The 26469-nt window shown below is 39.3% G+C and overlaps 7 protein-coding genes across 11 annotated transcripts; 4 read left to right on the top strand and 3 right to left on the bottom strand.

Moving 5' to 3' along the window:
• The first annotated feature begins 425 nt into the window (after positions 1-425).
• Positions 426-2773, top strand: LOC137955307 (protein TIFY 6a-like). Its single transcript, XM_068802195.1, has 5 exons — positions 426-478; positions 1080-1224; positions 1322-1424; positions 1530-1653; positions 2568-2773. Exons 2-5 carry the CDS (start codon positions 1175-1177, stop codon positions 2570-2572), a joined length of 282 nt encoding a protein of 93 aa, XP_068658296.1. The 5' UTR covers positions 426-478; positions 1080-1174; the 3' UTR covers positions 2573-2773.
• A 2428-nt stretch (positions 2774-5201) lies between these two features.
• LOC137955212 (protein TIFY 3-like) lies at positions 5202-6487 on the top strand. Its single transcript, XM_068802079.1, has 6 exons — positions 5202-5248; positions 5341-5589; positions 5718-5817; positions 5980-6115; positions 6206-6257; positions 6397-6487. The coding sequence occupies exons 1-6, from the start codon at positions 5202-5204 to the stop codon at positions 6485-6487; spliced, it is 675 nt and encodes a 224-aa protein (XP_068658180.1).
• A 1323-nt stretch (positions 6488-7810) lies between these two features.
• Positions 7811-11250, top strand: LOC137956268 (uncharacterized). Of its 4 annotated transcripts, none has more exons than XM_068803681.1 (3): positions 7816-7882; positions 8311-8412; positions 10637-11250. In XM_068803681.1, the coding sequence occupies exon 3, from the start codon at positions 10668-10670 to the stop codon at positions 10962-10964; it is 297 nt and encodes a 98-aa protein (XP_068659782.1). In that variant the 5' UTR covers positions 7816-7882; positions 8311-8412; positions 10637-10667; the 3' UTR covers positions 10965-11250. The 4 variants fall into 4 exon arrangements, with proteins under 4 accessions (XP_068659784.1, XP_068659782.1, XP_068659783.1 ...); XM_068803682.1 differs by having other exon boundaries at positions 8311-8462; XM_068803683.1 differs by lacking the exon at positions 8311-8412 and having other exon boundaries at positions 7811-7882.
• A 314-nt stretch (positions 11251-11564) lies between these two features.
• LOC137956907 (3-oxoacyl-[acyl-carrier-protein] synthase II, chloroplastic-like) lies at positions 11565-15132 on the bottom strand. The gene is made up of 12 exons (XM_068804573.1): positions 14995-15132; positions 14699-14902; positions 14507-14617; positions 14313-14408; positions 14058-14103; positions 12876-12955; positions 12696-12764; positions 12488-12572; positions 12223-12377; positions 12050-12130; positions 11872-11931; positions 11565-11776 (listed from the first exon to the last, which is right to left on the bottom strand). Exons 1-12 carry the CDS (start codon positions 15106-15108, stop codon positions 11657-11659), a joined length of 1221 nt encoding a protein of 406 aa, XP_068660674.1. The 5' UTR covers positions 15109-15132; the 3' UTR covers positions 11565-11656.
• Positions 15133-16853: 1721 nt separating this feature from the next.
• Positions 16854-21150, top strand: LOC137955879 (heat stress transcription factor A-1-like). Of its 2 annotated transcripts, XM_068803078.1 has the most exons (3): positions 16854-16976; positions 17046-17334; positions 20115-21150. In XM_068803078.1, exons 2-3 carry the CDS (start codon positions 17125-17127, stop codon positions 21012-21014), a joined length of 1110 nt encoding a protein of 369 aa, XP_068659179.1. In that variant the 5' UTR covers positions 16854-16976; positions 17046-17124; the 3' UTR covers positions 21015-21150. The 2 variants fall into 2 exon arrangements, with proteins under 2 accessions (XP_068659179.1, XP_068659178.1); XM_068803077.1 differs by having other exon boundaries at positions 16854-17334.
• A 67-nt stretch (positions 21151-21217) lies between these two features.
• On the bottom strand, positions 21218-23141 carry LOC137955880 (vacuolar iron transporter 1-like). The gene is made up of 4 exons (XM_068803079.1): positions 22827-23141; positions 22638-22723; positions 22398-22512; positions 21218-21741 (listed from the first exon to the last, which is right to left on the bottom strand). The coding sequence occupies exons 1-4, from the start codon at positions 23057-23059 to the stop codon at positions 21444-21446; spliced, it is 732 nt and encodes a 243-aa protein (XP_068659180.1). The 5' UTR covers positions 23060-23141; the 3' UTR covers positions 21218-21443.
• A 2110-nt stretch (positions 23142-25251) lies between these two features.
• On the bottom strand, positions 25252-26352 carry LOC137957167 (mitogen-activated protein kinase kinase 9-like). Its single transcript, XM_068804900.1, has one exon. The coding sequence runs from the start codon at positions 26350-26352 to the stop codon at positions 25381-25383; it is 972 nt and encodes a 323-aa protein (XP_068661001.1). The 3' UTR covers positions 25252-25380.
• Positions 26353-26469: the final 117 nt, after the last annotated feature.

The following is a 26469-nucleotide window of genomic DNA, read 5'->3' as shown; positions in this document are numbered from 1 at the left end:
ATTATTATTAATCAAATTATCCGTTTATTAACTAGTTTTAGAAATAATAATGGTTAATTAATTAATTAATTTATTTATTATTATTATTATTCCTTGGTTCGAAACAACAAAAACCGGTGGCTTTAGATAAAGTTAAAAGACTCACGGAATCCCCTTTGGAAGTCTTTTCCTCGTATTCTCAATTGGACCACTCCCGAGAAAAAAAAACTGACGGACACCTGTCACCTCCATTAGCTTCATACCCCCACGTGCAAAACATGCGGATTGAAATTTCTAATTCCATTTAAATATAACTAAGCTTTTGGACTATCCCCCCAATTAACGTACTCTTGCTTCTCTCTCTTCTTCTTCTATCCTTCTTCTGCTTCTGCTTTCATCTTCTTGGTAGATTGCCAGGAAAGAGAACAACTTGTCATCGTTTGGGTCGACTAGCTCGGAGATCCATAGCCTCAGCTTCCACCGGCCTTTGCTCTGTTAGGTGATTTACTGCCTTTTCCTTTTTCGTTTTCTTTCTTCCTGTGTTATTTACAGTTTCTGAAACTTAGGGATTTAACTGAGGTTTGAATATCGACCTCGGAGAAGGATTTACATGAATTCGAGTTAAGCCTGATTACATGGCTATTAGATGATGAATTCTGTACTGTAGGATTTGGTTTATTGTTGGGAACTCGATTGATCAGTGCGGAATTTTGGATTGTTGACCTGATTTTTAACTCGATCCCTTAAGCTGGACAGAGTGGATCCGCTTGTAATTTTTTAGATAATCTGAGGATACGGTGAGTGACACTATTAAGTTGGATTTTCAAAGCAATTTTTTTTTTTTTGTCTTTACGAGTTATAAATAAAATTTACTCAAAGATAAAATCATTTCAACTACCATGTATACTTGATTAGTATGTTTAGCTTAGTACATCGGTTGACATGAGACGCAATCAATCAAAATTCAAGTCAGTGAGACGCAATTCTGATTTCCGAAAATGATCTCATTGGTTACGTTTTGCTTCTGTGTCTAGGTAGATGCAAAATATTACGTACCAATTATCTGCAGTTTCATTTTCTCCACTTTTTCTTCGTTGCAGATCGTTTATGGCGGTTTTAGAGGTTTGAAACCTTCACCCTTGCAGGATCATTACTCGCAGAAACCCAGCAAAGTTCAAGCCAGTCAGAAACGAAAATGTTTCCGTCGGATATGATAGTCAGTGCTCACGACGGTGAAACCATCAGGTAAGGTTGTACCTGTCGCTTATTCTAATAAAAGAATCTGAGCTGATTTGTTTCTGCGAGAATTTTGAAGCTCTTCTCTGATTTCCCCACCGTGCAGGCACGAACAGGGAGAAACAGAAAACCATCAATCCAGGAAAGGCCAACTTACCATTTTCTACGGGGGAACCATGAACGTGTACGACAGTGTTCCCATTGACAAGGTCCGGAAAACCCTTCCAGATCCTTTCCACTTTGATCACCACTCACCGTTGCCTGTTGATGCAAAAAATGAACTGAAAAGTATGAGGAAATGGGTGGAATTTCAGGCGCAAGCTATCATGCTTCTGGCTGGTCAAAGCTCAATGTATGATCCTCTGAAGAGAGCGCCAACAACACCAAGCGGAGGACATGCTGGTCGCCGACTGCCTTCCGTCTCCGAACTAGAAGCAGGTTAACAATTGATTTTTTTATTTTTATCTCAACCAAGGTTTTGAAACTGACAAACGCAGCGACTGGGGAGAGAAATTAATCCGGGAGTAGACAACTTGATAGTTTTCAGGCAATTAAATTGGAAAAATGGAAGACAGGATTTGTTGATTTCCTAGAAAAGCAGCCAATAGACAATCTACATCGGTGGCGGGTGCATGATCAATAACAGTTGATTGATTGATTGATTGATTTGGTAGATCGATGCGGCCTCATCCGTTTAGCGTAATATCGGGAATCACCAGGATCGTTAACATGTAAGAACAGGGGTGGCGCGCGTTCATATGACCTGGAATCCGAACATGGAAAAAACCCAATCTTAATTAAAAGAGATGAACTGAAAATAAAATAATGCCCATTAATGTCATTTCTATTTTTTAAAAATTTTCACCAGTGGATTAGCAAAACCCATACTTGTTTAGTTTCTCAATGCAATTTTTTTTTCAAAGGAACAGTGAATAGAATAATTTCCTTTAAGAAACTGTACTTTTGTTTAATTCTTCTGCAGATCTTCCGATTGCAAGAAAACATTCTCTTCAGCGTTTCTTCGAGAAACGTCGTGACAGGTACACTCCAGCATTATTTTTTGTTTGACTACCATTAAACCATGAGATTGTAGATCAATCTCTGGCTGTCAAACTATTTTTTGCTTTATCTCTTCGCGGTACAATCTGTGATACTTCCGTAGCAGTCTTTCTGCCCCTCTGATTGTAAATCTGAAACTAATCGCATTATTGATATGTTTATAGTTTTTTGAGGTCTGCTTTTTTATTTGAAAAATGTTTGAGAGGGAGACTTGAATCTTGATTGAAACAGGTAATGGCATCAATAATTTAAGATAGTGATCATAGGGCCATATTCTCCGCATTCTTTTGCAGGATGATAAATAACGCTCGGTAGAACAAAAGAAGAGAAAAAGAGAAAGTAGAGGTGACAGCAGAAACTCGGTTGACGACTTTGCTCTCCACATGTGGCTGCTGCGTCTCTTCTCTCCCCACTTTCTTTCTCTCTTGTCGGCAAGACCGCTGGATTACGATAGCAGTTAATGTAAGCTAGATATGAATTTCCATGCAAAAGTTTGACTCCTGGCTTCTTATATATTTCAACTAACTTGTGGTTATCTTTGTGAGTTCTTCTTGATCTTCCAACTTATGTGATAAGGATGTCAGTTTGTGGTAATCATGGTAGGTCTTACTTCTTATTTGTTTGGGCCCATCTTACAGTACTCTTAGATATGTGGGCATTCCTTGATCGCGTGGGTTTAGGCCCTATCTTCCAACACCCCCTCAAGCTGGGAGTGAGAGAACATCAAGAACTCCCAGCTTGCTGCAAATGATATGTAAAATCTTTTTGTATAAAATGGCAGTCTTCCAATCTTTTAACACTCCCCCTCACGTTAGTGCTCTCTTCCATGAGGCCCAACTAGATAATTCAGAGAGGTATAACATAGGTGTAATAATAAGTTCTTTCGTCATTGTGTCCCAACCGTTAACATTTGATATTTTTTACGAGGTATTAAGTTCATCCGTCATGGAGTCCCAACCGTTGATATTTTTTATATTTTTAATAGTGAAAAATAAATAATGGTATGAGGCCACCTTTTCTTCAGTAATAATGTCCCCAAAGAGACATAATAGTTGCAGTTGAATATAACACGATCATCTTCCAACACATATAACACGAACCAAATAATAAACTTTGTAAAAGAACTCAGGAAATAAGCCCAAATAACAGATATGTATAAATAAGCCTTCAAACCATGAAGAAGTGAGATATATTCCTGATATATCAACTCAAAAAGTGATGCAAAACAATGGGCATAAATTCGGATTTTTCAATACAACAGAATACCAGCAATGACCTTTGATTCTTCCAATAAGAATATATATTTAAATATAGATCAGATTGACATGAAATTTTCTCCTTCAGAAACTAGACTTAAATAAATTTTATCTAAGTATAACTTCTCTCCATAAAATATAATTATAAGAAGATAAATAATCTGATAGATTTCGGTCTCTGTCATCTAACCAAACTAAATATTGTTTCTCCTTTTTTTTCAGCATGACCATTGACTCTTCCAATATCAATATATTCTTATAAAAACTCAGATCTAGAATTGGTTGAATAGGTAGGAAAATAGACTTATATATATTTTTTTTTATATATAATTCTCGATATAAATTCTCATTCTTGATAGCATAAAATACCTCAGAAGTTGAAGTTTTGTACTGCTGCTTGAACCTTTTTTTCAATTTGACTTTCGATGCTTCAAATTTTGATTTATCTTTGTAGATAAATCTGATTGAAAATTGGTTGAATATGTAAGAGAATAGACTTACAGATATTTCTTTTGATATATATATATATATATATATCCATATAAAGTCTCATTCTTGATAGCATAAAATACCTTGGAAGTTGAAGCTTTTTGCTACTGCTCAAACCTTTTTTGTAATCTGATATTCGCTCATTCAAATATTGATTTCTCTTTGTAAATAACTCTGATCGGAAAAAAAATCATTTTTCTGTGGAAAGTAGACTCAAATATCTTTCTGTCAATATATAATTTGCAATATGAAAATCTCATTATAGAGGTGAAAAATGCAAAGAAAACTATGAGTGTAAGGATTGAAAAAAATAATAACTACAAACCTAAACTTAGGGTTTAGGGTTTAGAGAAAAGAATATCATTATCTCTGTGGGTTGACCAAGTCAACTCACAGAACTTGTTCTGATACCATGTTGAATTTATGAAAAAGATAAATATTTCATTGACTTCATTAACTTATTATAATCAGAGTACATGAATCTCTATTTATAATAGAGGAAGATAGTAGAGTCCAATTACAATAAAACTACTTTAGTCCCAATTACATCCAAACTCTAACACTTAAATAAGCCTTAGCATAATTAAATAACTCAATATAAATAAAAAACAAATATAACTCAAACCTGAACTCTTCTAGGATGTGACTATAAGATAAAAATGCAACTCATGGTTATCTTTATGAGTCTTTGATTTTCTAACTAGTTTGTAGTTATCTTTGTAAGTCCTTCTTGATATTCCAACTAGCTTGTGGTTATCTTGGTGAGCCCTTCTTGATTTTCCAACTTATGTGATAAGATGCTAACTTGTGGCTCCTATTTCTTATATGCTTGGGCTCATTTTACAATACTATTAGATATATGGGTTTGGGCCTTATCTTCCAACAGTTATATACTAGTCCCTCCTCGAGAGCCCACGGCCGGTCTTCATTACCACGAGATCGCTACTGCCTTCCACTACGTGTCAAAACACATCTCCACGTGCAGATATTTGCCGTCTGCATCTCCATTTGTCTCTCTCGATCTCATCGAAAGCCTTTCCTGGCTGCCATTATCTGAAAAAAGTCAGAAAATGAGTCTCCCGTACCGACGCATTCGTCGTTCTTCTCGAGGCACTCGCATATTAGCTCCTCACTCTTAAGTAGCTCAAGTATTTCTTCTCTGTTACTGGGAAGAAGACAGTGATGGATGGGAACCAGTGGGGGAAGAATAAGGATTGCGCTAGTTACCGGTGATTCTCCCATGCCCTCTCTTTCGGTTTTCAAGTGAGAGTTTTCTCTAGTAATACTGTTATCTACCATGTTTGAAATTCAAATTCAACAGGCTGAGTTCGATTTCGGATAATGGGACTGAGGCTGCTAGCAGGAGTTCAAAGAGAATTATGTCTAGAAATGTTTCCTTGTTCAAGAAGTATCTGTTTGACAAAGCTCACCAAAATGTGAGCAACGCTGATGTTCGAGAAACTGATCAAATTATGCGAACGCAGCCCGTATGTGGGGCTCTGCTACCGTATCAAGACCATGAATTCCGAATGCCGTCGTTGCTAGAGCGAGAGTTAGTCGTGGGCATCAAGTATATATTCTCCTTTGCAGAGAGTGTACTGATTCATTTCTATTATTTGTTTGAAAATTAGATCCTTCTAACCAGCTGGTAAATAGGACGAGATATATGCTAACCTTGCCGGAGACCTTGGTCTTCAGGTCAGGTCGACAGCCACCATCTATTCAGTCCAGAAAGGCGCAACTTACAATCTTCTATGCCGGGACTGTAAATGTCTATGACAATGTTCCCGTTGATAAGGTAATGGAATTGAATTTTCTGCTTTATGCTAATGAGGCAGTGCGATAGAATTGATCAAACAGCAGAATCGTTTACAACAAATTTTCTAGAAAAAAAATTGTATTTCTTATGTTAATAATAAACTTGCAAGATTTGTTCTAAGAAAATCAGTTTCGATCGCAGGCCCAAGCAATTATGCTCCTGGCCGGTGGAACTTCTTCCACTAAGCCTGCAACCAGCAGAGTTAATGCAACAGCAGCAACAGCAAGGAGAGTCACCCCTGCACGCGAGATACCATCGGTTTGCGAAGTGGGAGCAGGTGAACAGTTTCTCTATCTTTTCTTTTGATTGGATCATGCAACACCCAGATAAAAAAACCGAGTCATCTTTTGCCTAATACTTCTAACAGATGTTCCAAGAAAACAGTCCCTTCATCGTTTCCTGGAAAAGCGTCGCGATAGGTACATTTACAGACCCAAACTGATCTTAGGAAGAAGGAACTGAAACTTGATTTGTGGAATGCAAATATTTAACACTCCGGACATTTGAAGAGATGGGGTTTATGAGGGTGTATGAATGGCTGCTGCATTCTTTTTGCAGGATCATAAAAGTGGCTCCTTATTTCTCCATTAAAAAGGAAGTTGATGAGGCGACCATGACAAATTGCTTGGAAGGAGATAGGAGCGATTAGCCTCTATCTGAACAAAACACTGTAAATTCTACGAAATTCATCCAGTTTATTCATAATTTCATATGTTTAATTTTTCTTATTTATAATTACTTTCATCGTTTTTTTCCCTTGGTTTTACTAGTATAAGATTTAATGTTTTTTTTTTTTTTTTTAAATTTCTTTGTTGCTCTCCTTGTTGAACCATCTTGTCGTGTTTCCTGTTTTGCATTTTGCAAGTACTCACCAGTTTTACCCTTTTTCATAGAGGCGATCTTATCGCCCTCATCATCTTCTTAATGCCCTTCTTCATTTTCTTCTTTGTCGCTCATGATTGTATGTCCTACAACAGTGATTCGGTAGAAAGAGCTCCATGATTTGATTGATGATTTTCTGCCTGTAATGCGATGGACGGGATGGTGCTTCTATTTTTCGGTCTAATTTTCCAGTTAGCCTTTTTTCAGATAATATTCCTCCACGGAAGACAGATGCGAAGACCGAACTGGATTTTATTCACGAAAAGAGCAAGCATTCATTCTGCATCTCCACCTAATTTGATGTAACGTCATCTTCCTCGATAGAATTGAACTTGGTGCACCATCACAAGCAACCAAGTTAGTTCGAGAATACTTCATCGTTCTAAAACAAGCAGATTTCCAAAAAAACTCAAGCTGCTTAACCCTAATTGATCACGTTGCCTCGGCATTACTGCCCCTTTGTCCAGTCAACCTGTAACATAACAGGGGTTTTCAGCCTCCAGGATCAGCTACCACTGTCTTCGACACGAGTCTTACCGAAAAGCCCCAAACCAGCTCTACTATTGTCTATCGAGGTCTTAAAGCGTTGAAACCAGTCGAGCGTTCCTTTCTGTTCACTCCAATTGAACGCGAGAAAGAAGGCAATAAGATGATCCTCCGATCTCCTACGATCGACATCCGACTCGGGGTGGCCTGAGTCAGTATTCTTCTCCTCCCATTAAAACATGAAAATGATTGAGGAGGCCAGGGGACGTAGCCGTCAGGGATCTTATACAAAGACCGACCCGGTGGACTGACCCAGTGAAATAACAAATTTATCAGAAAAAACTCGGGACAACGGGACGAACTCGGACCAACCTGTTCCTGGTTGGAATAACGGAAGATTCTTAATTTAATTTTTTATACCGTATAAAAGCTCTAAGCATTATTGGATTAGTGGACTTTTATACGTACGGAGACTTCCTTACACTCTCATAGTCATCAAACATGTATGACAATTTTCTTGCTGTCACCAATGTAATTTTGCCACGTGGAAGCGTGTCAATTAATATCAACATAGTAGAGCTGAACTATTTTCTCCTCTTTACCTCCGCGGGCTAAGATTCTCCTCCTGACGCCTTCCGCTGTCCCTCCTCTCCAACGGTTTCGGTGCTGCTTAAAGGTACCTTTTTTTTTCCTCTTTGTTCTTCGATTCTGCGATGCTTCGATTTATCTCCTTCAGCTTATTAAAATTGCTCTTGACAAGGGTTCTAAATCAGTAGAAATTTCGCTTCAAGAGTCAGAAGTTCTTTCCTTTAGCTTCTTTAGTTTTCCTGATTTTTTTTTCCTTCTACCATTGTTCAATGTTGTAGTCTAGTGCGGCTTAATTTTTCTATTTGTGGTGTTCTTTATGTAGCAAGTCGTCTCTAACCTATTTGTTCGTCTTTTTGTTTTTATTTACTTTTTTTTTTTTTGTTAGTAAGAACTGTTTATTGCAATAGATATTCGATTTCATCATTGTTTTTGTTGGTTAATTTCGCGCTGTCAGTGTGTTATTCGACAATGATACAATTTTTGTGACGGATCTGCCTTAATCTGTTGCTTTTGTAGAGATCTGTTGAAGAATCTGAATTTTAAGGGCAAAATTTCCGTGTTAAAATTGGCGTCGGTGCTGTGTCTAAATTTTGCTTCTCCTATCTGGACGATATTGACGTAATTTCTCTTCTGAAGTCAAGTTGAAGATTTTATTTTCAGTCAAACAGGTTAAGTTTTTTGCTTTTTCTGTTCGTTTTGGAAGATCTGGACTTAATATGTGTATAGGGACCCGTGAGCAGACATTTCTGTGAGTTCTTCTTCCTTAATCCTGACTTGACTCAGCTTCTGATCCTTCGGTGTGATGATCGACTGCTGCTTCACTGCCGGAAGAACGGCAATCAATGTAATCTTTGCAAAATGGATACTCTTTGCAATTCCTGATGGCCGTTTTGCAGTTTATCAAATTTAAGTTGGTGTGGTGAACTGGGATTCCCAAGTGAATACTGTGAAATAGTGAGAATTCCTTAAACATGTCTTGTTCAGTAAACTTATGCACGCTAGGGGAGCCCTGGAACAGAACGTGTTGCCACACTGAATTTTTTAGAGATCTGTTGCTAACTAGGCTTGCTTAACTGGTAAAGTGAAGAGAAGGAAGAAAGTAGTTGGGCAACAGTATTCACGAGGGTACATAAGTATTTTATTCTATTCTGGGAATTGGCAACATTGACTGAAAGGGGAAGAAAAGTCAAGGTAAAGGTGTTTAAAAGCTAAAAATGCAGTGGTTGGAACTTGGAAGGGACTGCTCAGGTGAGGGACTGAGATGATGTATTTGAATCTGCTGAATTTTTGAGAAATGTTCTGGTTTGCTATTTTGACACCACTTTGGGAGATTATGGAAAATTTTACTTTTATGTAGATGAAATGTTCCAGCTAATGCCTTATGAAATAGACATGCAAAATCCTTTTTTTTTTGTTCCCTGAAAGGTTGCAAGCTGAGAGAAGGAAAGTTGTAATGGCTGAAGAACCCTAGAGGCCTCACTAAATCTAAATTAACTCATGTGGCACAGACATAGACTATATTCCCACTCCTTGTATTTCTAGATGAACTGATGCATAGAAGTGCTCTAAAAGGCCTTGAAACAGGATCAAAGAAAAAGCGGAAGGGGTCATGAAGTTTTAGTGTGGAGATAATATACTAGAAGACTATTGCTGAGAACATACCATTGATGATGGATTGGAATTAAACAAAGTAATATACCATTGAGGGTGATTGGATTGAGGAAGAAAGAGAGGAGAAAGGTTATGATCGACCTGATAATTGGCAGGAAATTTTGTGTGTCCACCATTTTAGACATCCATTCCGCTATTTTATAATCCCTAAAAGCTGTTTCCATTGATAAGCAACATATGCATTGTTAGTATTTTATTTTATAAGTTCAATTATTAAAACACTGATTGTCCCATGTCTTTATGAAATTTTACTGTGGAAATATGATGACCTATCGTTTTACTTGTGTGATTGTGCTTCAAAATGATCTATTGCCTGTAGCCGGATCTTTTGTAAGAAAATGTCATCAAGTTTCACAATGCTCACGCTCCAAGGACATGTTACATGGACTTAGTGTATAGATGCCTAAAATATTAAGTTCTTACTTTTGAAGCTAAATACTCTACTGAAATGCCTCTGACTCTTCTGGAGGATGCATAAGCTTGCTTGATTTTTCTTGGTTGCTCAGTGACCTTGGGATCCATTACCTAAATCCAAAACAAAGCAAAATGTTCAATAGATAAGAAGGTAATAGTGAGAATGCAGAGTCCATCAAATGATGGGTTCCATGCCCATGAATTGGAGGTGGTTCTCTTATGACATTTATGCTACAACAAGATGTGATTCTGGTATAATATGGTGTAGACATTTTTTCTTGTATTTTTCTTTGAAAAGCGAGAGAGATTTTATTAGAGAGGGGGAGGAGATGCAGCCTTGGTGAAGACATGATCTCTCTCTTTAGTTCATGTAAAAAGCAGATGATACAAGGACACATACACATTTGCTGATAAACTTGGCAATCTTTTTTACATTAATTTTTGTTGTTTCCAAAATCTCCTTTCTTTTTTTCTTGGCATCCACTAGGATGCAGTTAGTTGGTTATTAAGTCACATACAAAAACGACTTTCCTTTGTTCATCCTGTCTACTGTGGATGTTTGTTTACTCCAATTCATTTACCTTGTAATGCAAAGAACTTCCTTCTATATTGTGTGCCTGGAAACTACTATAATCATTACTTGATGAGGTGAAGTTGACATTAAAATTATTTGTAGCTATCTGCTGTCTTATGAAATTCGTTTGGTCACAACATCTTCTTAGCCTATGTTATATTATATGTTCTTCTGGAATTGCAGCAAAACTGGACTGGAGTAGTGTCTAGGGACCATGAGCCTGGCGTGTCTTGTCTGTCATAGTGTGGATAGCCCCTCGCAATCTTTTAGAAGCTACTCTGTTTCTAGCTCAGAGAATGAGGGTCGATGTTCTGCAATCGTCAACTGCTTGAACCGGACGGCTCTGTCAGACACCACAAACTCAACAATGACATCGAAGGTGACTCCACAACCTATTATGGCAGGCACACAGGGTATTATAACAGGCCCCCCACGTTTGGTTCGGAGCCATGCTGTGAGACGGGACCTTGTTAGAGACTGGAACTTTGATGAGCTTCTTGTTGAGCGTTAGGAGTAGCTGTTATAGCATTATTTTTTGTTAGTCATTGACCTTTTTTAGAGATCAGATGTCTATTGCAGAGCTTGCTTGTTTGGATCTTTTATTTATGTTATCTGTACCATTTGCTTAAGGCCAATAATTGCTTTATTTGCACATGGCCTGTTTTTGAGAGATCCAACAAATTTTAAAGGAATTTGTACAGGTGTGGTTGTAGGAAAATCTCTTTGGATGATTGGTTTGATGAACTTGATTGAACTGTTCTATAAATTTTGGCTGTCATTGTATATTTGCTTTTTCATTGCTTGTCGTTGGCTGTCATTGTTCTTTTAAATGTTGTGCAAAGAACAAATTGCATCTAAATTTCGAATCTTACTCAAAAAATTTGGCTCTTATAAGTTGTGATATTCGACCAGATTTAAATGAGAGTGAGCATTTTTCCATCCCTAGACATGCTACTGGCATCACATGCACCACAATGAGATACACCTGATTTGGTGTAATATTGATCCTCTTGCTTTTGCAGGAATTCCCGCAGTCAGGAAAATTGTATTGCATGAATCACGAAGAGTAAAATAACCCTCTGGTTCCAATGTGGAATCGAGGGTTCCTGATTGGTCTTTACCTGTTGAAAAAGAGAAAAATCTCACCCCTCAAAACACGATAAACTCTGACAAAAAAAAAAAGGCGAATCCAGATGACGAAGTTCACTCCTTGAAAGGGGCAAAAAGTAAACATGAATTGTGGCCACCGAAACCGAAAGAAGTTGAAAGAGCAACTTTTATGTTTAGTCTTTCTTTTCTGGGTCCAACCATCCACCTCATGTCCTGAAACACATCAGAAAAGGAAATGGAAAGTGAAGAGAAAAAGAACCACGGTATTTTAGCTGAAAGAGAAGATGCTGCACTGCAGTACTACCCACCAATTCTTTGTCGGGTTTGTCAAGGTTGATTTGAGGGTGTAACCATCCATGTCTTATAGCCTGCAATGATAATTAAACAGCTGAATCAACAGATATTCAAGACATCGATTGAAGTAAATAAATGTTATTTGTAGCTGAATTGACTATTCAAACTCTTCTCTTGAAGCTTAGTTGGTACCTGGACAGTTGCCACAGCTTCTACAGCCCCAGAAGCACCAACCAAGTGTCCAATCATTGACTTTGTGGAATTTATTTTCAGCTGAAAATGATATAAAAACAGAAAAAGAAGAAGCATTAGTTATGGGTTTATAAAACTTCCATTGTACAAATTTCTTGAGACATATTCCAGACCTCAGTGTTCTGACCAAAATGACTAATCAAAGCCCGATACTCCGCTATGTCTCCCTTCGTTGTAGAACATGCATATGCATTTACATAATTCACGTCTTCTCTATTGATGCCCGCCTCAAGCAGAGCCTTCTTTATACAACGAGAAAGGCCGTGACCTGGCAGAGGAAACAATATATAGATAGTTCAGTGAAAGGAGATGGAGAAAATCCTATTCATTTTACTATCGAACTGCTACAGGGATTAGAATAGAAGAATTGGATCAAACCTGTGGGTTGAGGCTCTATTATGTGGAATGCATCACACGTTGTACTCCCTCCAATGAACTCGACGTATATTTCAGCTCCTCTGGCCTAAAATTTCAATAGGAGTTAGAGCAATAATTCTACAAGGAGTCTCCCAAGAAAAATCATCTGAAAAATCATTTGAAAGGAAAAACTGACGCAACTTTCTTTTCTACCAAGTACAATGTCTACCTTTGCATGTTCAAGTTCTTCCAAAAGCAGGACGCCTGCGCCCTCCCCCAAAACAAAGCCATCACGATCCTGTTAAATTGTAAAACAGTGATGACATGATAAGTGGATATTGCTCTTTTATCAAAATAAAATATGTGAACAATATCGATAAGAAGACAACGAGAAGTTTGAAATATTTACTGAATCCCAAGGACGAGATGCCTTGGTGGGATCTTCGTTTCTTTTTGACAGCACTCCACATGCAGCAAAACCTCCCAGTCCTATACATAATCACGAGCACTTAAAATCAATGCTTGTTCATCCATAATTAGACCCAACCATGCATGCACCGTTTTGCTTTTCATAAAGGAAAGAGTTAAAAACTATTGTGTAACTTATTTCCAAATTCATAATTTTGTCATTTCTTCTGTCCTTAACGTCTCACTACTCTCTTCCATATTCCTGTACTAAATGGAGTAGCTATAAATTTAGAGCAACCTTACTCCAAGCATGATTCCTTAAATAAGATTAATAAAATTGAAACCACTGACTTAGTGATCTCTAAATGGAGTTTGTACTCGAACAGTTGGTCTTCACTGAAGGCATTATTTGAATGATCTACAAACTTACTCTGAGCATGCCTGTAGAAGACAAAAAATCTCAACATTTTAATGTTCTGCAGACATGGCAGCCCTTTCAACAGTTAAGAAGATCCAATCAGCCACTTCAGCGCTGATCACCAATCTCATATGATCTTCCAGGAGTGACTTGTTCAATGACTTATAAGTTATAACCAATCAGATGGAAGAATTTGAGAAATCGAGTCAGGATCATAGGGATCCCAGGACAGAGGCACGAGCCCTGATACTTTCTTGAAGGACGAACAAGCTTTCCATTAGTTATAGTTTGAAGCACAAGGGTGATCTCTATTATGTTATGTGTGGTTGCTAGCCCACTAGCATTGTGGCACAGAGGCACATGATATGCAGTCTGCATTCCAGTGACTTGAATAGTTCTTTGTTAAGACTGACTGCATTTGTTTCATTGTTGGTGCGGAGATTGCACAGCAAATGTAGATATAGTAAAGACAAGGAGATTATTTTATCGTTAGGTATACCATGATGCAGAGAATTATTTTGTCATTTTAAACCAATGTGAAGATTCTCCTAACACTAGCAAATTAAAGTGTCCTGTGCTCCACTATTTGATTAACTAGAAAAATGAACAGTTTTTTTTATCGTATGAATTCTTTGAGGAGTTTGTGGTTCAGACATTTCAAAGGATATAACACACACAAAGTAAAATACAATTAGCTTTAAATTATACAAATAAACAGATTATAAGACAAGAACAACTATAGCAATAAGACAAGTCATATTGTACCTATTGGCATGACAGCAGCATCTGAACCACCTGAAAGCATCACGTCCTGACAACAAATAAAATGAACCTCAGTTTAATTTTTTTGTAAAAACACCTTCCAAGTGCATTGGTTTAGCTTAAAATATTGATTTAACACAAAGCCAACCAAAATTTGGAAAAAGTTCAGCTGAGAAATAAAAGAAAAAGGGCAGCAAGTGAGAACTGATTTGATTTCATCAGTTAAGGTAGGATCAGTAAGGAAAACTACTTACTTACCGCATCCCCTCGGATAATGTGATTAGCAGCACTGATGATACAGACGTCACTTGTAGCACTTGAAGCAGAAATGGAGTATGTTGGTCCCATCCATCCCTAGTTATACATTTAACCATGCATGAAACAAGTTATATAATTAAATAGCACATAGAATTCCATGATGCGCTTAAATAATAATAATGACTAAAACTTACAAGATCTATTGCCAACATAGCAGAACCTGTGTTGGTTGTTGTGAAGGGTATACAGAATGGGCTCATCTTCCTATATGAAACAGTAAGTGCTTCCATTGCATCTTTAAAGATCTGTAATAGAACCAGCAATCGAAAAAGTTTTAAAATCCACTAATAGGCCAGGTGAGGACGTGATGTTTAATTCTCTGATACCTTCATTCCACCAAGTGCAGAGCCAATTATCACACCACATCTCTCCTTTTCAAGTGTTTGAAACACCTTTTCAGTTAGACCACCATCAACCAAAGCTTTCTTTCCTGCTGTAAGCAAGTAAAGCATAAACTTGTCCATACGCTTTGAAAATTTTGGTTCCACCCAGCCATCAGGAGAAAATGATTTGATCTCACTTGCTATCCTCTGTTTTCAGGTTTATTTTGATTATTAGCATCATTTCTGGTTCATAAAAATTCAAGTTCATAAATGAAAAGGAAGATAAATCCGCAAATTACCGTAGGGAAATCTGTACAACTGAAGCCTTCAATTGCGCTAATACCACTCTTCCCTTCAAGGAGGTTACGGTAAAAAGAATTTGGGTCATCACCCAGGGAGCATATCACTCCCATACCAGTCACAACTACTCTTCTCTGTTTAGTTTCCTCTGTTTTTAGATTAGTCTTGTCCTCAGATGGATATTGTGATGGATTAGCTGTGTGGTAAACAAAGAAAGAACTTCATTAAATGAATGGAAATAAAAAAATCCAACAAAATATGAAAACGCCCTGATTACATTCAGATCAGAAGAAACTAAAAATAAAAAGATAAAATCTATATCAAGCAAAGCATCTGACTAGTCGATGGGAATTTGGAAGGTGAAGAAAGTCAAAAGGAGGACCACAGAACTCACAGCCTCAACCTGACCTCAGACAAAGAGCCCAGAACTCAGAACAGAGACGAGAAAATGAGTTTCTCAGGGAAAGAATCTATTAATTTGAAAATATCGAGATTTCATTTGATTGAGTTCGTCATAGTTTAGGCAACAGTCCAGCACATGGACAAGAAGTGCAAGGAAAGAGCAACAGAATGCAACAATTAACATCAGTGACAAGAAACTTGGAAAATCCAGTAGTAACATAAAATCTAATCAAAAGGTGAGATGTGACAGAAAAGTCCAAACAGTTCAATTCAGAAAGAATCATAAGATACCCCTGAACATGCTTTGAGAAAAACTTCGAAGACTTGCACAGAAACAGGGCATTCAAGCATTGTTTAGGAATTTAAGAATGCAGACAGAAAAGAATTTGAAATGCTCAGCTTGCAGCAGGGGTACAAGAAACTAGTAATCAGAACAAAATTGTATCAACAATTAAAAAATCATAAAAAACAGTGACGAAAAGGAACAAGAAAGCCGAGAAACCGACAACACTCATAAACTAGAACCACTCGACTGCACATTTAGGCCGTATGTCAACCAGGATGACGGTATACTACGGAAAATTATTATTGGAAAAAATGCAACAGAGAATCCGCAAGCAACCGATTAGTCAACTGAAGAACGCCTTACAGGAAAAAAGAATAGATATAAGGAAGATTCAGGGGATCGTGAAGGTTCACAAAAGCACTTTCCGCAAATGCACATTAGAATTGCATTACCGAAGGATTGAACATTCAAACCAAGAAATCAAACAAACAACTCAAAGAGTATGCAAAATGATAAAACAAAAGGCCAGCATCAAAGAATCGAGAAATTTGATCAAAGCACGTTCTTACCTGTCGAAACGGCAGTATTCCTTTCAAGTACGTTGTTGGATTTTCTCGTCGAAGGAGAAGAGCTCAGATATTCATTTGTTGAAGCAAAACAAGAACTCAGACCAATCATCTGAGCCTGGTCTTTACAGAAGACATTAGAAGAGAAGCTCCTCTTGAAGCACGCAGAGGCCCTCTTCGACCTCTTCCGCTTCGCACAATTATCGCACCAACTGCAGAACGGTGAAAGAGCAGCCGTCATTTCTTTTTTTTCTTTCTTCCTGTTTCTTGTTTTCCTCTCAGGGAGGACAGAGCCTCTCGAATTTGAGAGAAAACGAGGGAGAGTGGTCTCGCTCTGTGAAGCGGTACAAGTAGACCCGATATATAGATAACCTCGGACCTCTGGGATTTATTTAAAACATTATTGTAGAATGTTTCTGAAAATACGACAGAGGCTTTCACGCTGGCCCCTGCAAGGTGGCCTTTTCTCTAGTCAACGCATCTGACATACCCAAGCAGAATGTACTGCGATGATTCCCAGATAGGATCTTAACCGTCCATGTTTAGCTTTTTTCTTCTTTATTGTCGACGCCCGCCATCTTCCGTTGGAAAGGTCGGTGTCCGTTATAGCCTCGCGGAAGCTTGAGCATCGCGGTTGTACGCTCTCCATCTCGGTTCTTCCCGGGACAGCGGTTTTCATTTTCTGCTCGGGTTTCTCACGATTGCTGCTCTATTTTCTTCGGCTCGGGTAATTTTACCGAATTTCAAATTTTGTTTCATCGTGCCGGAAAGGGAAAAACTGTGAATTCTGTTGCAGGATATCGATCTGAAGTAGATCAAAAGCCCTAGTTCAAGACCTCCAACGAGGACTTCAATCATCTCTGGAGCGGCAATTAATGGGAGAAGGGTTCGGTAATTCTCCGACGCCCTTTTTGACCAAGTGCTACGACGTGGTTAATGATCCGGCCACAGACTCCATCATCTCCTGGAGTGCCACCGGCGATACCTTCGTGGTGTGGGATCTGCCTTCGTTTTCGAGGGATTTGCTGCCTAAATATTTCAAGCACAGCAATTTTTCTAGCTTCGTGAGGCAGCTCAATACTTATGTAAGTTTGTCGTCTTGATTAAAGTTTTTCGTCTTGACTAACCACCCTGTATCTGGGGCACCTGCACGTTAATAAAACGTAGTTGTTTGATGGCGAGGCGAACTTCTTGTTTACTTTCTCATGCCTTTGCTCTTGCCTTGTTAACTAAGTCATAACGCTCATTGAGTTTGTCTGTCCTGTCGGAAATTTGAAATTAGTTTAGTTTGTAAACCATGGCAGTATTGTGAGGGTCTGAAACTACATGATGACTAATGATATTCGCATCAATGCCTACGCGATAATTTTATCGTATTTCCCTTTCTTTTTTCTCTTTCATGTTTCTTCTAGACTTGGGTTAAAAATGAGTAGCAGTAGAAGCTCGTTCATACCAAATTTTCAACTGGAATGTAATCCAGAGTATGTTCAAAGCTGTGTAAAAACAAAACAAGGGTTGGAAGATGGAAAAACAAGCGGCTCAAAATTGTTATAGGCGACAACACTAGAATCATCTAGGAAAAAATGTTCTGTTATAGAAGGTGGGTTCTTGACTCCTGAAGTAACAAGTGATAATTTCCACCACTTATCCAACATAATTTGGAATATTTAGCTTCACATTCTTTATCATTCCGGCATGTGATCCATGATGTCAAATTCAACTGTTTGATGACCATGTAACATTTTATTCTTGTAAAACACTATGTACCTTAGTCCACATTTATCTAATACCAGGTGGATTTGATGAAAAAAATAATAGTTTACAGAATGAAGACAGAGGGAACATAACTTCTTTTCTTTTCCTGATATGGAAGGTTCTTCTTTTATTCCTTTTTAGTCTTCAGTTTTCCACGCCTATTGCTTTTCAATTCTGGAATTTCACTTCTGCAGCATATCTGATGAGTGAAAGACAAGCTAACCTCTTTTCACATTAAGTGTTCCTTGACTTTTAATCATGTTGATATACTATCAAATTCAACTGCAAGCATTGCATCTTATGTTGTGGCTTTCCTACTTTCTTATGCATATCTCTTCTGGAATGGTTTTCCAATGGTCTCTCGGGTGATGCCTCTAAAAGTAAAATAAAGATTTGTTAAGGTCTTTGCTAAATCTGATTTTACTTTGAGGCATAACTTGCAGAAGCAAAAGATAGATAGCCACAAACAACTTCTACCCAGTACTTTTCTTGGTGAGGGCATTTGGGGCTCTATCTTGTTAACATAGAATATTTCCTTTTGAGTTTATCTAGTTCCAGCAGGAGTAAGGTTTTGTTCTGTAAGCTTGCCTTGGGCATCTGTTTACTTTTGTTGGCATAAAAAAAAAAAACAAATTGCAAATGATGACCTTGTCACTGGCTTTTTTTTAATATATATTTTCAGCCATTTTGTTGTCCCCTCTGATAAATCCTTCCTCTTTGTTGATTGCTTCCCCAAACATTTTGAGTGCACTCAGTTCCTCTGGGTAAGAGAAAGCTTCACCAATTGCATTACAGTTAGTTTCATGCCTTAAAGTTCATTTTTCAACTTGGACATTCTGACCTCTAGGAAAAAAATTGCATTCAAAAAGGTAATTTTATGAATATCAATTTTGGGTTTGAATTGGTTATATTTAACAAAAGATTCTGTTGATTAGTAAATTGTCTAAAACTAAATTGGTCTGTTTAATGAATTTTATTTATTCATTTTACTTGCTGAAAGTTTGCTGTTTTACAATAGATATTGGTTTATGCTGCAGAACTGTTTTGAAGGGAATTAGTATTAAGCAAACTAATAGCATGCTGTTGACTAGTGGTTTCATAAATTATACATTATAATAGAAGACACCTTCAAATGTAAAAAAGAGAAATGGGAACACTAGATGCTTTTATATTGCAGATGTGGAGGTAACATTTTAGTATAATTTTATAGAGGTGTCTGTGAGACCGAGCCTGATCCTTTATAATACCACTAATTCTATCTCTTGGGCACTCACCCATATTTAAGAAACTGCTGTTTCTAAATTTCCCTTCTGTTGTAATTCATGGGATGACAGCCTGATAGCGAACTTTGCCAATTCTTCTCTTTCAAATAATTTTTAACTTTCTCAGGTCATAAATAACTGCATCTACTCAGGTTTTGAGACACCACAAGAAAGAAAGTTGGGCAAAGCTTGGATCCGTTTCCTGACCATCCTGATAGTGTTTTGCCCTTTTGGGCTGTTATATAAAAAATGCTTATAATTATGCATGCATCTAGTCTTCTTTTAGGCCATGGAATACCTGAGGGTGTTCTAAGGATTGAGTACATAAAGAAAAGTGTAGAGAGCAGAAGGTAGTTCCAGGATCATTTACTGTGTTCCTTGTTGGGACAATGCACTTGGATTTTCTAACCTGTATTTCTTTAACCAACACACAGAAGGCCAATGTTGCTATATTAAACAGATATTATATTCCTTTTGTAACATTAAAATCAAGTCATGTTCTCTCATGTTTAGTATCTTGGACATCTTAGATGCTTTACTGAATGCAACTGAAACTCGTTGGTCTGAAAGATGGCCATAAGGGTGGTTAAAATAGAGGCTGTCTTGCACTTATCCACATACAGCTGAGTACTTGAAGGACATATCATTTCTTCATCCTGTCTTAGTCCATAGATTTTTGTTCATGTTAGTTTTGACTCCTTGTGCGTTTTAAACCCTAATATTCAAATAAGGTAGAGATATCGTCCCTCAGCAGATTATGTACGTTTCACTAAATGAAGTAAAAGATTCTCATTTATTACATTCAACTTTTTTTTCATTCTTCATATTACATTTTTTGTCTTTTTCAGGGTTTCAGGAAAGTCGACCCAGAGCGCTGGGAATTTGCAAATGACGGATTCCAGAGGGGTCAAAGACATTTACTTAGAACTATTAGTCGCAAAAAATCCTCCCAGAACCATCATCATGTCCAGCAGAGCCGGTCGCAAGAAAAGTATCCATACACTAATCCGTGCATAGAGGTTGGAAATTTTGGGCTAGAAAAGGAAGTTGAAATGCTGAAGAGGGACAAGAATGTGCTCATGCAGGAGTTGGTGAAAGTAAGGCAGCACCAGCAGAATGTAGATCTCCAGTTAGGTGTTGTGATACAACAACTTGGACAAATGGAACAGAATCAGCAACAAATGTTGTCGTTTTTTGCTATGGCCATGCAAAAGCCTGGGTTTTTGGCCCAGCTATTGCAACAAAATGGAGCTAATAGACACATAATGAAGGTTAAGAAGAAACGACGCACGCCAACAATAGAAACTGACACTGCCAATACCATTGGGGCGATAGTAAAGTACCAGCCTCTCACAGGTGACAGTCAGAAGCCTCTGCTCTTGCCGGATCCAAATACTGCCATACACTCTCAATCGGTACCATCCTTGGATGGAATTAATGATTTGTCCATAAATTTGGATCTGAAATCACTAGGAATAGACTTTTCCATGCCGTTAGAGGAAGATTTGCTCCCTGTAGAGTCTGACGAGATGACAACACTCCCCGATATACCAAACAGTTATTGGGAGCAGCTTCTTCTGGATGTGTCAATGGCAGAAATCAATGAAGAAAGTGGGTTAGATTCCCTAGAGGTTGGTACTCCGATGCAGATGGAATCAGCCAAACATAGTACCGATCTGTTTGAAACATCTTGGCCGTTAGATCTCACAGACTCAGACAAGACTTGCAGCATCAGCAATGAATATTAACTTTGAAACACAATAGGTACGTTAAATTTTGGATATAAATACATAACCAAGTTGGTCTATTTTGTCTCACATGTATGGCGGATCTACCAAATGTATAGATAAATGACTGTTAAATGTGAGTTCCATATTTTTCTAACTGTGCCCTTTAGCAAGAAAATTCTTGATTTCTCGAAATGTTGTTACAATGAACCATAAATTCGAACTCAGGGAAATTTAGAGTAGATTAGCATCCGGATGTCCTTTGATGGGCATAAAGAAATGGAACCAGACAAAAAGAGGAGGAGAGCGCGAAAATAATGCTGAGAGCGAGAGCGAGAGCGAGAGCGAGAGAGAGAGTGCATAAAGCAAGCGTACAGAACCAATGTTACCAAAAATAAATCCGTCCCGGTTGGGAAGAGGATGGATGAGCGTCTCTTTCTCTTTCCGCCTTCAGGGCTGGACAGCTTTCGCTATGCCGTAGGCCGCGGCGGAGGCCATTGCACCCACTAAGGCGGTCTGAAGGGCGCTCCCGAAGGGCTTGTTGCCCGTGAAATAACCTTTGGCGTAGCCAAAGATGAGCAGAGCCACCAAGGTGACGGCCACCGACGTGAGGACTGCTTCCTGGGCTGTTGAGATGAACATGTAAGGGATGAGTGGGACAAGACCCCCTACAATGTACGAGAGTGCAATGGTGAATGCGCTCGTCAGCGCTCTCCCGGGTTGCGGCTTCTCCAACCCCAGCTCAAACCTGCACTCACATATTACAAAACCAAGACTGCCATCAACCTTTTTCTATTTTTTATCTTTTGTCGACAATTTTGGACCTTCTTTCCAGTGCGAATGTAAAGGCAAAATTCTGCTCCCGAGAGATCAGACACGTTTTGTTTTGGGAACTAGACAGTAAATGTAGTCAAGCAATTCAGACTGGACCAAAAAATAATGGAGATTCAGAGAGAATATTTTATTCAAATGGGGCGTGTGTTGGCCACATGCCTCGCACCATAAACTGCCTGCTTTGTGTACACCTGTCGAGCACAACACTAGTCTGCACTGACCCATCAATCGTCTTATTCGGGAACGATCACGTTTCTGAATCGCCACCAGAAAAATCCATAACTAGAATCGAAAAAACGCAGGCACGCGAGACAAGCTCAAAACTGGTTTTTTTTTTTTATATTTCTGGCTTGTTGTTACACTGAAAATAGACCTTGGTGGATTCAGATGATTTCTTTGATGAGAAATGGTGGTTTCCCTTCTGTAAATGTAAAGAAAGAACACGAAGAACCCTACAGCGGGAGGGTGCCAGAGTAACAGCAGGGCAGATGAGCAAACGACCATGAGGGAAGTTACACGAAGGCAGTAAAAAGAAAACAAAAGCTACGAGTAGGAGTTGAGGCGACTCACTTCATCATGAACTCGAGCCATGCCTTGGGATTCTTCCGTAAACCTTTCACAACAGGACCATACTCGTGCGGCTCCAGTCCATATTCAGATAATATTTCGGCGATCTCAGCAGCTTCTGCAGAAGAAGCACGTTATTGTCATATTGATAGCTGCAAACTGAAAAAGTGAAAACAAACAGAAATCTGAAAGGGAAACAAAGAAAAGCCACAAAATTAAAATTGACTGAGAAAACAGTCAGACCCGTATCCGGCACATTAATGATCTCTTCCTCCTCTCTCTTCAACTCCCGCATGTAATGGTCAGCTTCGCTCTTTGCGGCCAGGTACCTGCAAGGGCATTAGTATCATTCAGTCCAACTCCTCGCGTGTCAAATCCAGATCGAAAGAAAGGAAAAAAAATGAAAATTAACAGATATGTCTGGACAGTCACCCGCCCAATCCCATGGAGATGGCGCCGGCGGCGACCTCGGCTAGGCCGGCGGTGAGTATGACTGAGGATGAGACGCTCGCGCCGGAGAGACCGGCGGCGAGGGCGAAGGGGACCGTCAACCCGTCCGACACGCCAATAATGACGTCCCGGACGACCTCACCGGCCCTGAAGTGCTTCTCCGTGTGGTTTTCAAGGAGCGAACTCTTCATGGCGGAAACTCCTGCATCACCCATTACAACCGATTCAACAAGCACCCCTTTTCGGTCTTCTAGTTTTCTTCGCACCAAATTTCTGACGCTCTGCAACAATCGGAACTCTCGCAAATTTCTGACGCTCTGCAACCGGATCGGCGAGCAAGTGTATATAGGGGATTCAGAAGCGAATCAAAGTTACGATTAGGCCCTTGGGTTTTGGTATTAACGACGTCACTGCCACTGCATATACTACCTATAAATACACCTTTCTTTTACTGGTGCTGAGGAACATAGATCATGCGACACCTGCATTTCTCTCTCACGCAAAAGCTTTACAGCCTTTTCTCTCTCACCCAAAAGCTTTACAGCCTTATCAGAACGAATTTGGCCAAAAGGTGAGGAGTGATGGACTCAACAATATAAAACTATCAGCAGCCCAGAATAGTTTAGTTTGGTCGTTAGAGATTGAAATGTGCTACAACAACACAAAAATCTGAGAGGTAACAAGGGTGGCACATGGGGCTTAACCAATCTATGGCAAACTCAACCAAGGTTTAGTCTTTCCTCGAGTTTTACACTTATATGACCTAGACAAGAGACCAATGTTAGAATAACCGTAATCTTAAATCTTAATTCAAAATTTATATCATGCCAGAATATTAGAATTTAGGATAAATACCTAGATCCATTCCAAACGATCACCTATTGTTAAGGAATACTGCAACAATTGATACAAACGGATAATTGGCTTTGTGATCTTTCTCAATTAAATCTCCTTAGTTCTTTAATGTGACCTTCATCTATCTTCCGGATGGGGAGAAGGGAAACTGTGTGATTTAGTGTCTTGGGGACCATAACCATAATGTGTTTCCTTATATAAAGTTATCATAATTCCCAATAGTATCAACTCAATTGGCCCATATTCCTTAATGGGTTTGACAAAATTTGATCACTTAATTTTGGCCAATTCTATTAAATAGTAAATATAATTGAATAATAAATATGTTACCCAAATTACAATAGGAAACGTGAATTTTCTAACAACCAAGTCTAGTTAAACCCAATTCAATCGATCGGTTTAGTCTGTGTTTTACAAGAATAATTTTAATTTCTCCTTCTTTTGTTTCAAGTATAAAGTATTCTTATGTGTTTTAAATCAATTATACACGAAGTAACTGAAATAAGTAATATAAAAACCCTTATTAATGATTCAAATCAAATAAGCACGAGTAAAAATATTTTATTTAATAAATGGTAAAATAAACCTTGACACCCTAACCGAATGACTCTTGTCCATCGATGCATATTCGTACAAGCAAGAGTCCTCGCTTTCTATAATAAAAGCAAGCTTTGTAAGAACACCTCGCCTCCAAGGTAGCCGCCGACGCTAAAGCATCAATCGGCTTCTTTTTAAGAGTTTAGGCCACCACTGTAAGGCGCCTGAGCTGTTTGTCTCCTGCACAAATCGAATTTCAAGAACGCTCTCAAGTTAGCATTCGTTCTTCTCAAGCATACAGAAAAAGCAAGAACAGAAGGGCAATTTGAGATGATTTTCAGTCTCTTCGACCTCACGCAAGATTTCCAATAAGAAAAAATTGAAAACTCAATCACCATCTTCGTCCGGCATTAACCTTTCACCCTTTCGGAGAAGCTGGAATTTGTCTATTTCAATCTTCCAGGAACGATTACGTTGCCCCAAAAGGTCGATGACAATCACCTCTCACAGCGCCCCCAAAAACTGCCAATGAGTCGCTGCAACTCGACGTCACCCCCATCTTCGTCCCACCTGCACAGATGACGACACGTACAGGTGCATGCAGCTCACGAACGAAAGCTTAATAAGCCCGAAGGCGACGTCCATTCATCGTTAGCCGTTTCGGGCGGGTAAAATTGGAATGTAACAAAAGTGTGTTAACCGTTTTAAACGGTTTCTGGTAAAGGTGGTTTAGATAAGTCCACTGTTTTGTGTCAGCGTAACTCGCGTTGTGTTATTTTAGTTTTCATCGATATCGGAATAGATTGCCTTGAGCAACTGGGTGGGCCCGTGAAGCGTTACAACGGGCCGGATGAGCAAATTTCGTGGGGCCACTGCTCTGTGGGTCCACCTTTTCAAGTAGGTTTAGATAAATAATTAAGGTAATACACTCGTGCTTAAATCTTGATTGTGGGTCTCAATTTTCAATTAGAAGCTGTAAACTGTGAAAGAGAAGGTGAAACGTCGACCAGTTTTGTAGGCCGAAAACGGCATTCCATCTAAATCAATTCTAGAAAACTTACAAAGAAACTCTGATTTTCGGAACTACAGAATATTTACAAATTCATCTTTGATTTCCGACGACGGTTCAAAAAATTCCGGCGGTTCAATGGGCTTCTTGCAGTCCGTCTCTGGTGACGAATGGGTGCCCAAGAAGATCCGAAACGGTGGATCTCTTGTTCGAGTCTTTCCGCAAGCAGCATCTCAGGAAATCGTTGAACTCGCGGGAGGCGCTTTCTGGGAAATTGGTTATATCGCCGAAACAAATGGCGCACATGAGCGTCGCCCAATAGGGCCTCTGCCCCGACGGTAGAAGCGGAAAATATCCAACATAAAGCTCCCACAAGGTGACCCCCAAGCTCCAAATATCGCCGGCGAAAGCGTCGTAGCTCCCGCCGTTGGTGTCGGGGTCGAATCTTTCCGGGCTCATGTACGCGTTGGTGCCGACGTAGGAAGCGCATGTCTCCAGGCGCCGAACCATGATCTTGCTAACCCCAAAATCAGAAATCTTTACCTCCATCTTGCTATTGACAAGCAAATTGGCGGGTTTAATGTCGCGGTGAACGATTTTTAGGCCGTGGAGGTAATCAAGCCCCAGTAGTACCTGCTTGGCGACACTGGCGAGGACTTCTTCGGACAAATTACCGCACTGGCGGACAAGAGACTCAAGGGTACCGGAATCCATGTACTCCAAAACTAGAGCAACATCACCGGTGGCATCTTTCTTGAAAATTCCGTGGCAGCGGACCACTTGAGGTGAATCGGTGCACGCAAGAATGTCCATCTCGCAAGTAACCTGACTGCGGAGGAGGCAGCCAGATTCCGTGTCGGAGCTGGGGATCTTAACGACCTTGAGGGCATAAAACTTGGAGGAACGTTTGTGGCGGACCTTGTAGACCGTGCCGCCATTGCCGTGGCCGAGGATGGAAACGGTTTCCAAGTCAGAGATACTGCCGATCTCCAGGGATGGCTTATCGGTGAGACCCGCCGGCAGGAGGGACGGCTGGAGAAAGAGGGCTGGGTGAGGACGAGTATCAGGAAGAAGCAGTTTCAGATTCGGATTTCTCACCAGAGCCATGTCTCTCCAGCCGCGTAAACTCCAGCCCAGAGGCAGTCTCGTATATATAGTTCACTAAGGGGGACTGAACGATGCTACGGAGGAGTTCCCCTTTGCATGCGACACAAACACAGTCAC

Source organism: Aristolochia californica, unplaced genomic scaffold (assembly GCF_029961685.1).
Source record: "Aristolochia californica isolate CCGP_79_NKW_82.1479 unplaced genomic scaffold, dmAriCali1.0.hap1 SCAF_2, whole genome shotgun sequence".
NCBI classification, from domain to species: Eukaryota; Viridiplantae; Streptophyta; class Magnoliopsida; order Piperales; family Aristolochiaceae; genus Aristolochia; species Aristolochia californica.
The sequence above is the reverse complement of the archived record's forward strand: the minus strand, read 5'-3'. Positions and strand labels throughout refer to the sequence as shown.

Bases quoted from the DNA above. Each gene is read 5' to 3' on its own strand.
- LOC137957167 (XM_068804900.1), bottom strand. From the start codon at position 26,352: ATGGCTCTGGTGAGAAATCCGAATCTGAAACTGCTTCTTCCTGATACT.
- LOC137955880 (XM_068803079.1), bottom strand. From the start codon at position 23,059: ATGGGTGATGCAGGAGTTTCCGCCATGAAGAGTTCGCTCCTTGAAAAC. The intron at 22,724-22,826 runs GTGACTGTCCAG...ATGCCCTTGCAG, and splicing joins ATCTCCATGGGATTGGGCGG to GTACCTGGCCGCAAAGAGCG. The intron at 22,513-22,637 runs GTCTGACTGTTT...CTTCTTCTGCAG, and splicing joins CATTAATGTGCCGGATACGG to AAGCTGCTGAGATCGCCGAA.
- LOC137956907 (XM_068804573.1), bottom strand. From the start codon at position 15,108: ATGGGAGTGATATGCTCCCTGGGTGATGACCCAAATTCTTTTTACCGT. The intron at 12,956-14,057 runs GTACAATATGAC...GATTATGTATAG, and splicing joins TGCTGCTGTCATGCCAATAG to GACTGGGAGGTTTTGCTGCA. The intron at 12,765-12,875 runs GTAAATATTTCA...ACAATTTAACAG, and splicing joins CATCTCGTCCTTGGGATTCA to GATCGTGATGGCTTTGTTTT.
- LOC137955212 (XM_068802079.1), top strand. From the start codon at position 5,202: ATGGATGGGAACCAGTGGGGGAAGAATAAGGATTGCGCTAGTTACCG. The intron at 5,590-5,717 runs GTATATATTCTC...CTTGGTCTTCAG, and splicing joins GAGTTAGTCGTGGGCATCAA to GTCAGGTCGACAGCCACCAT. The intron at 6,116-6,205 runs GTGAACAGTTTC...TACTTCTAACAG, and splicing joins GGTTTGCGAAGTGGGAGCAG to ATGTTCCAAGAAAACAGTCC.
- LOC137955879 (XM_068803078.1), top strand. From the start codon at position 17,125: ATGGGAGAAGGGTTCGGTAATTCTCCGACGCCCTTTTTGACCAAGTGC. The intron at 17,335-20,114 runs GTAAGTTTGTCG...TGTCTTTTTCAG, and splicing joins TGAGGCAGCTCAATACTTAT to GGTTTCAGGAAAGTCGACCC.
- LOC137955307 (XM_068802195.1), top strand. From the start codon at position 1,175: ATGTTTCCGTCGGATATGATAGTCAGTGCTCACGACGGTGAAACCATC. The intron at 1,225-1,321 runs GTAAGGTTGTAC...CCCACCGTGCAG, and splicing joins CACGACGGTGAAACCATCAG to GCACGAACAGGGAGAAACAG. The intron at 1,425-1,529 runs GTCCGGAAAACC...GTGGAATTTCAG, and splicing joins ACAGTGTTCCCATTGACAAG to GCGCAAGCTATCATGCTTCT.
- LOC137956268 (XM_068803683.1), top strand. From the start codon at position 10,668: ATGAGCCTGGCGTGTCTTGTCTGTCATAGTGTGGATAGCCCCTCGCAA.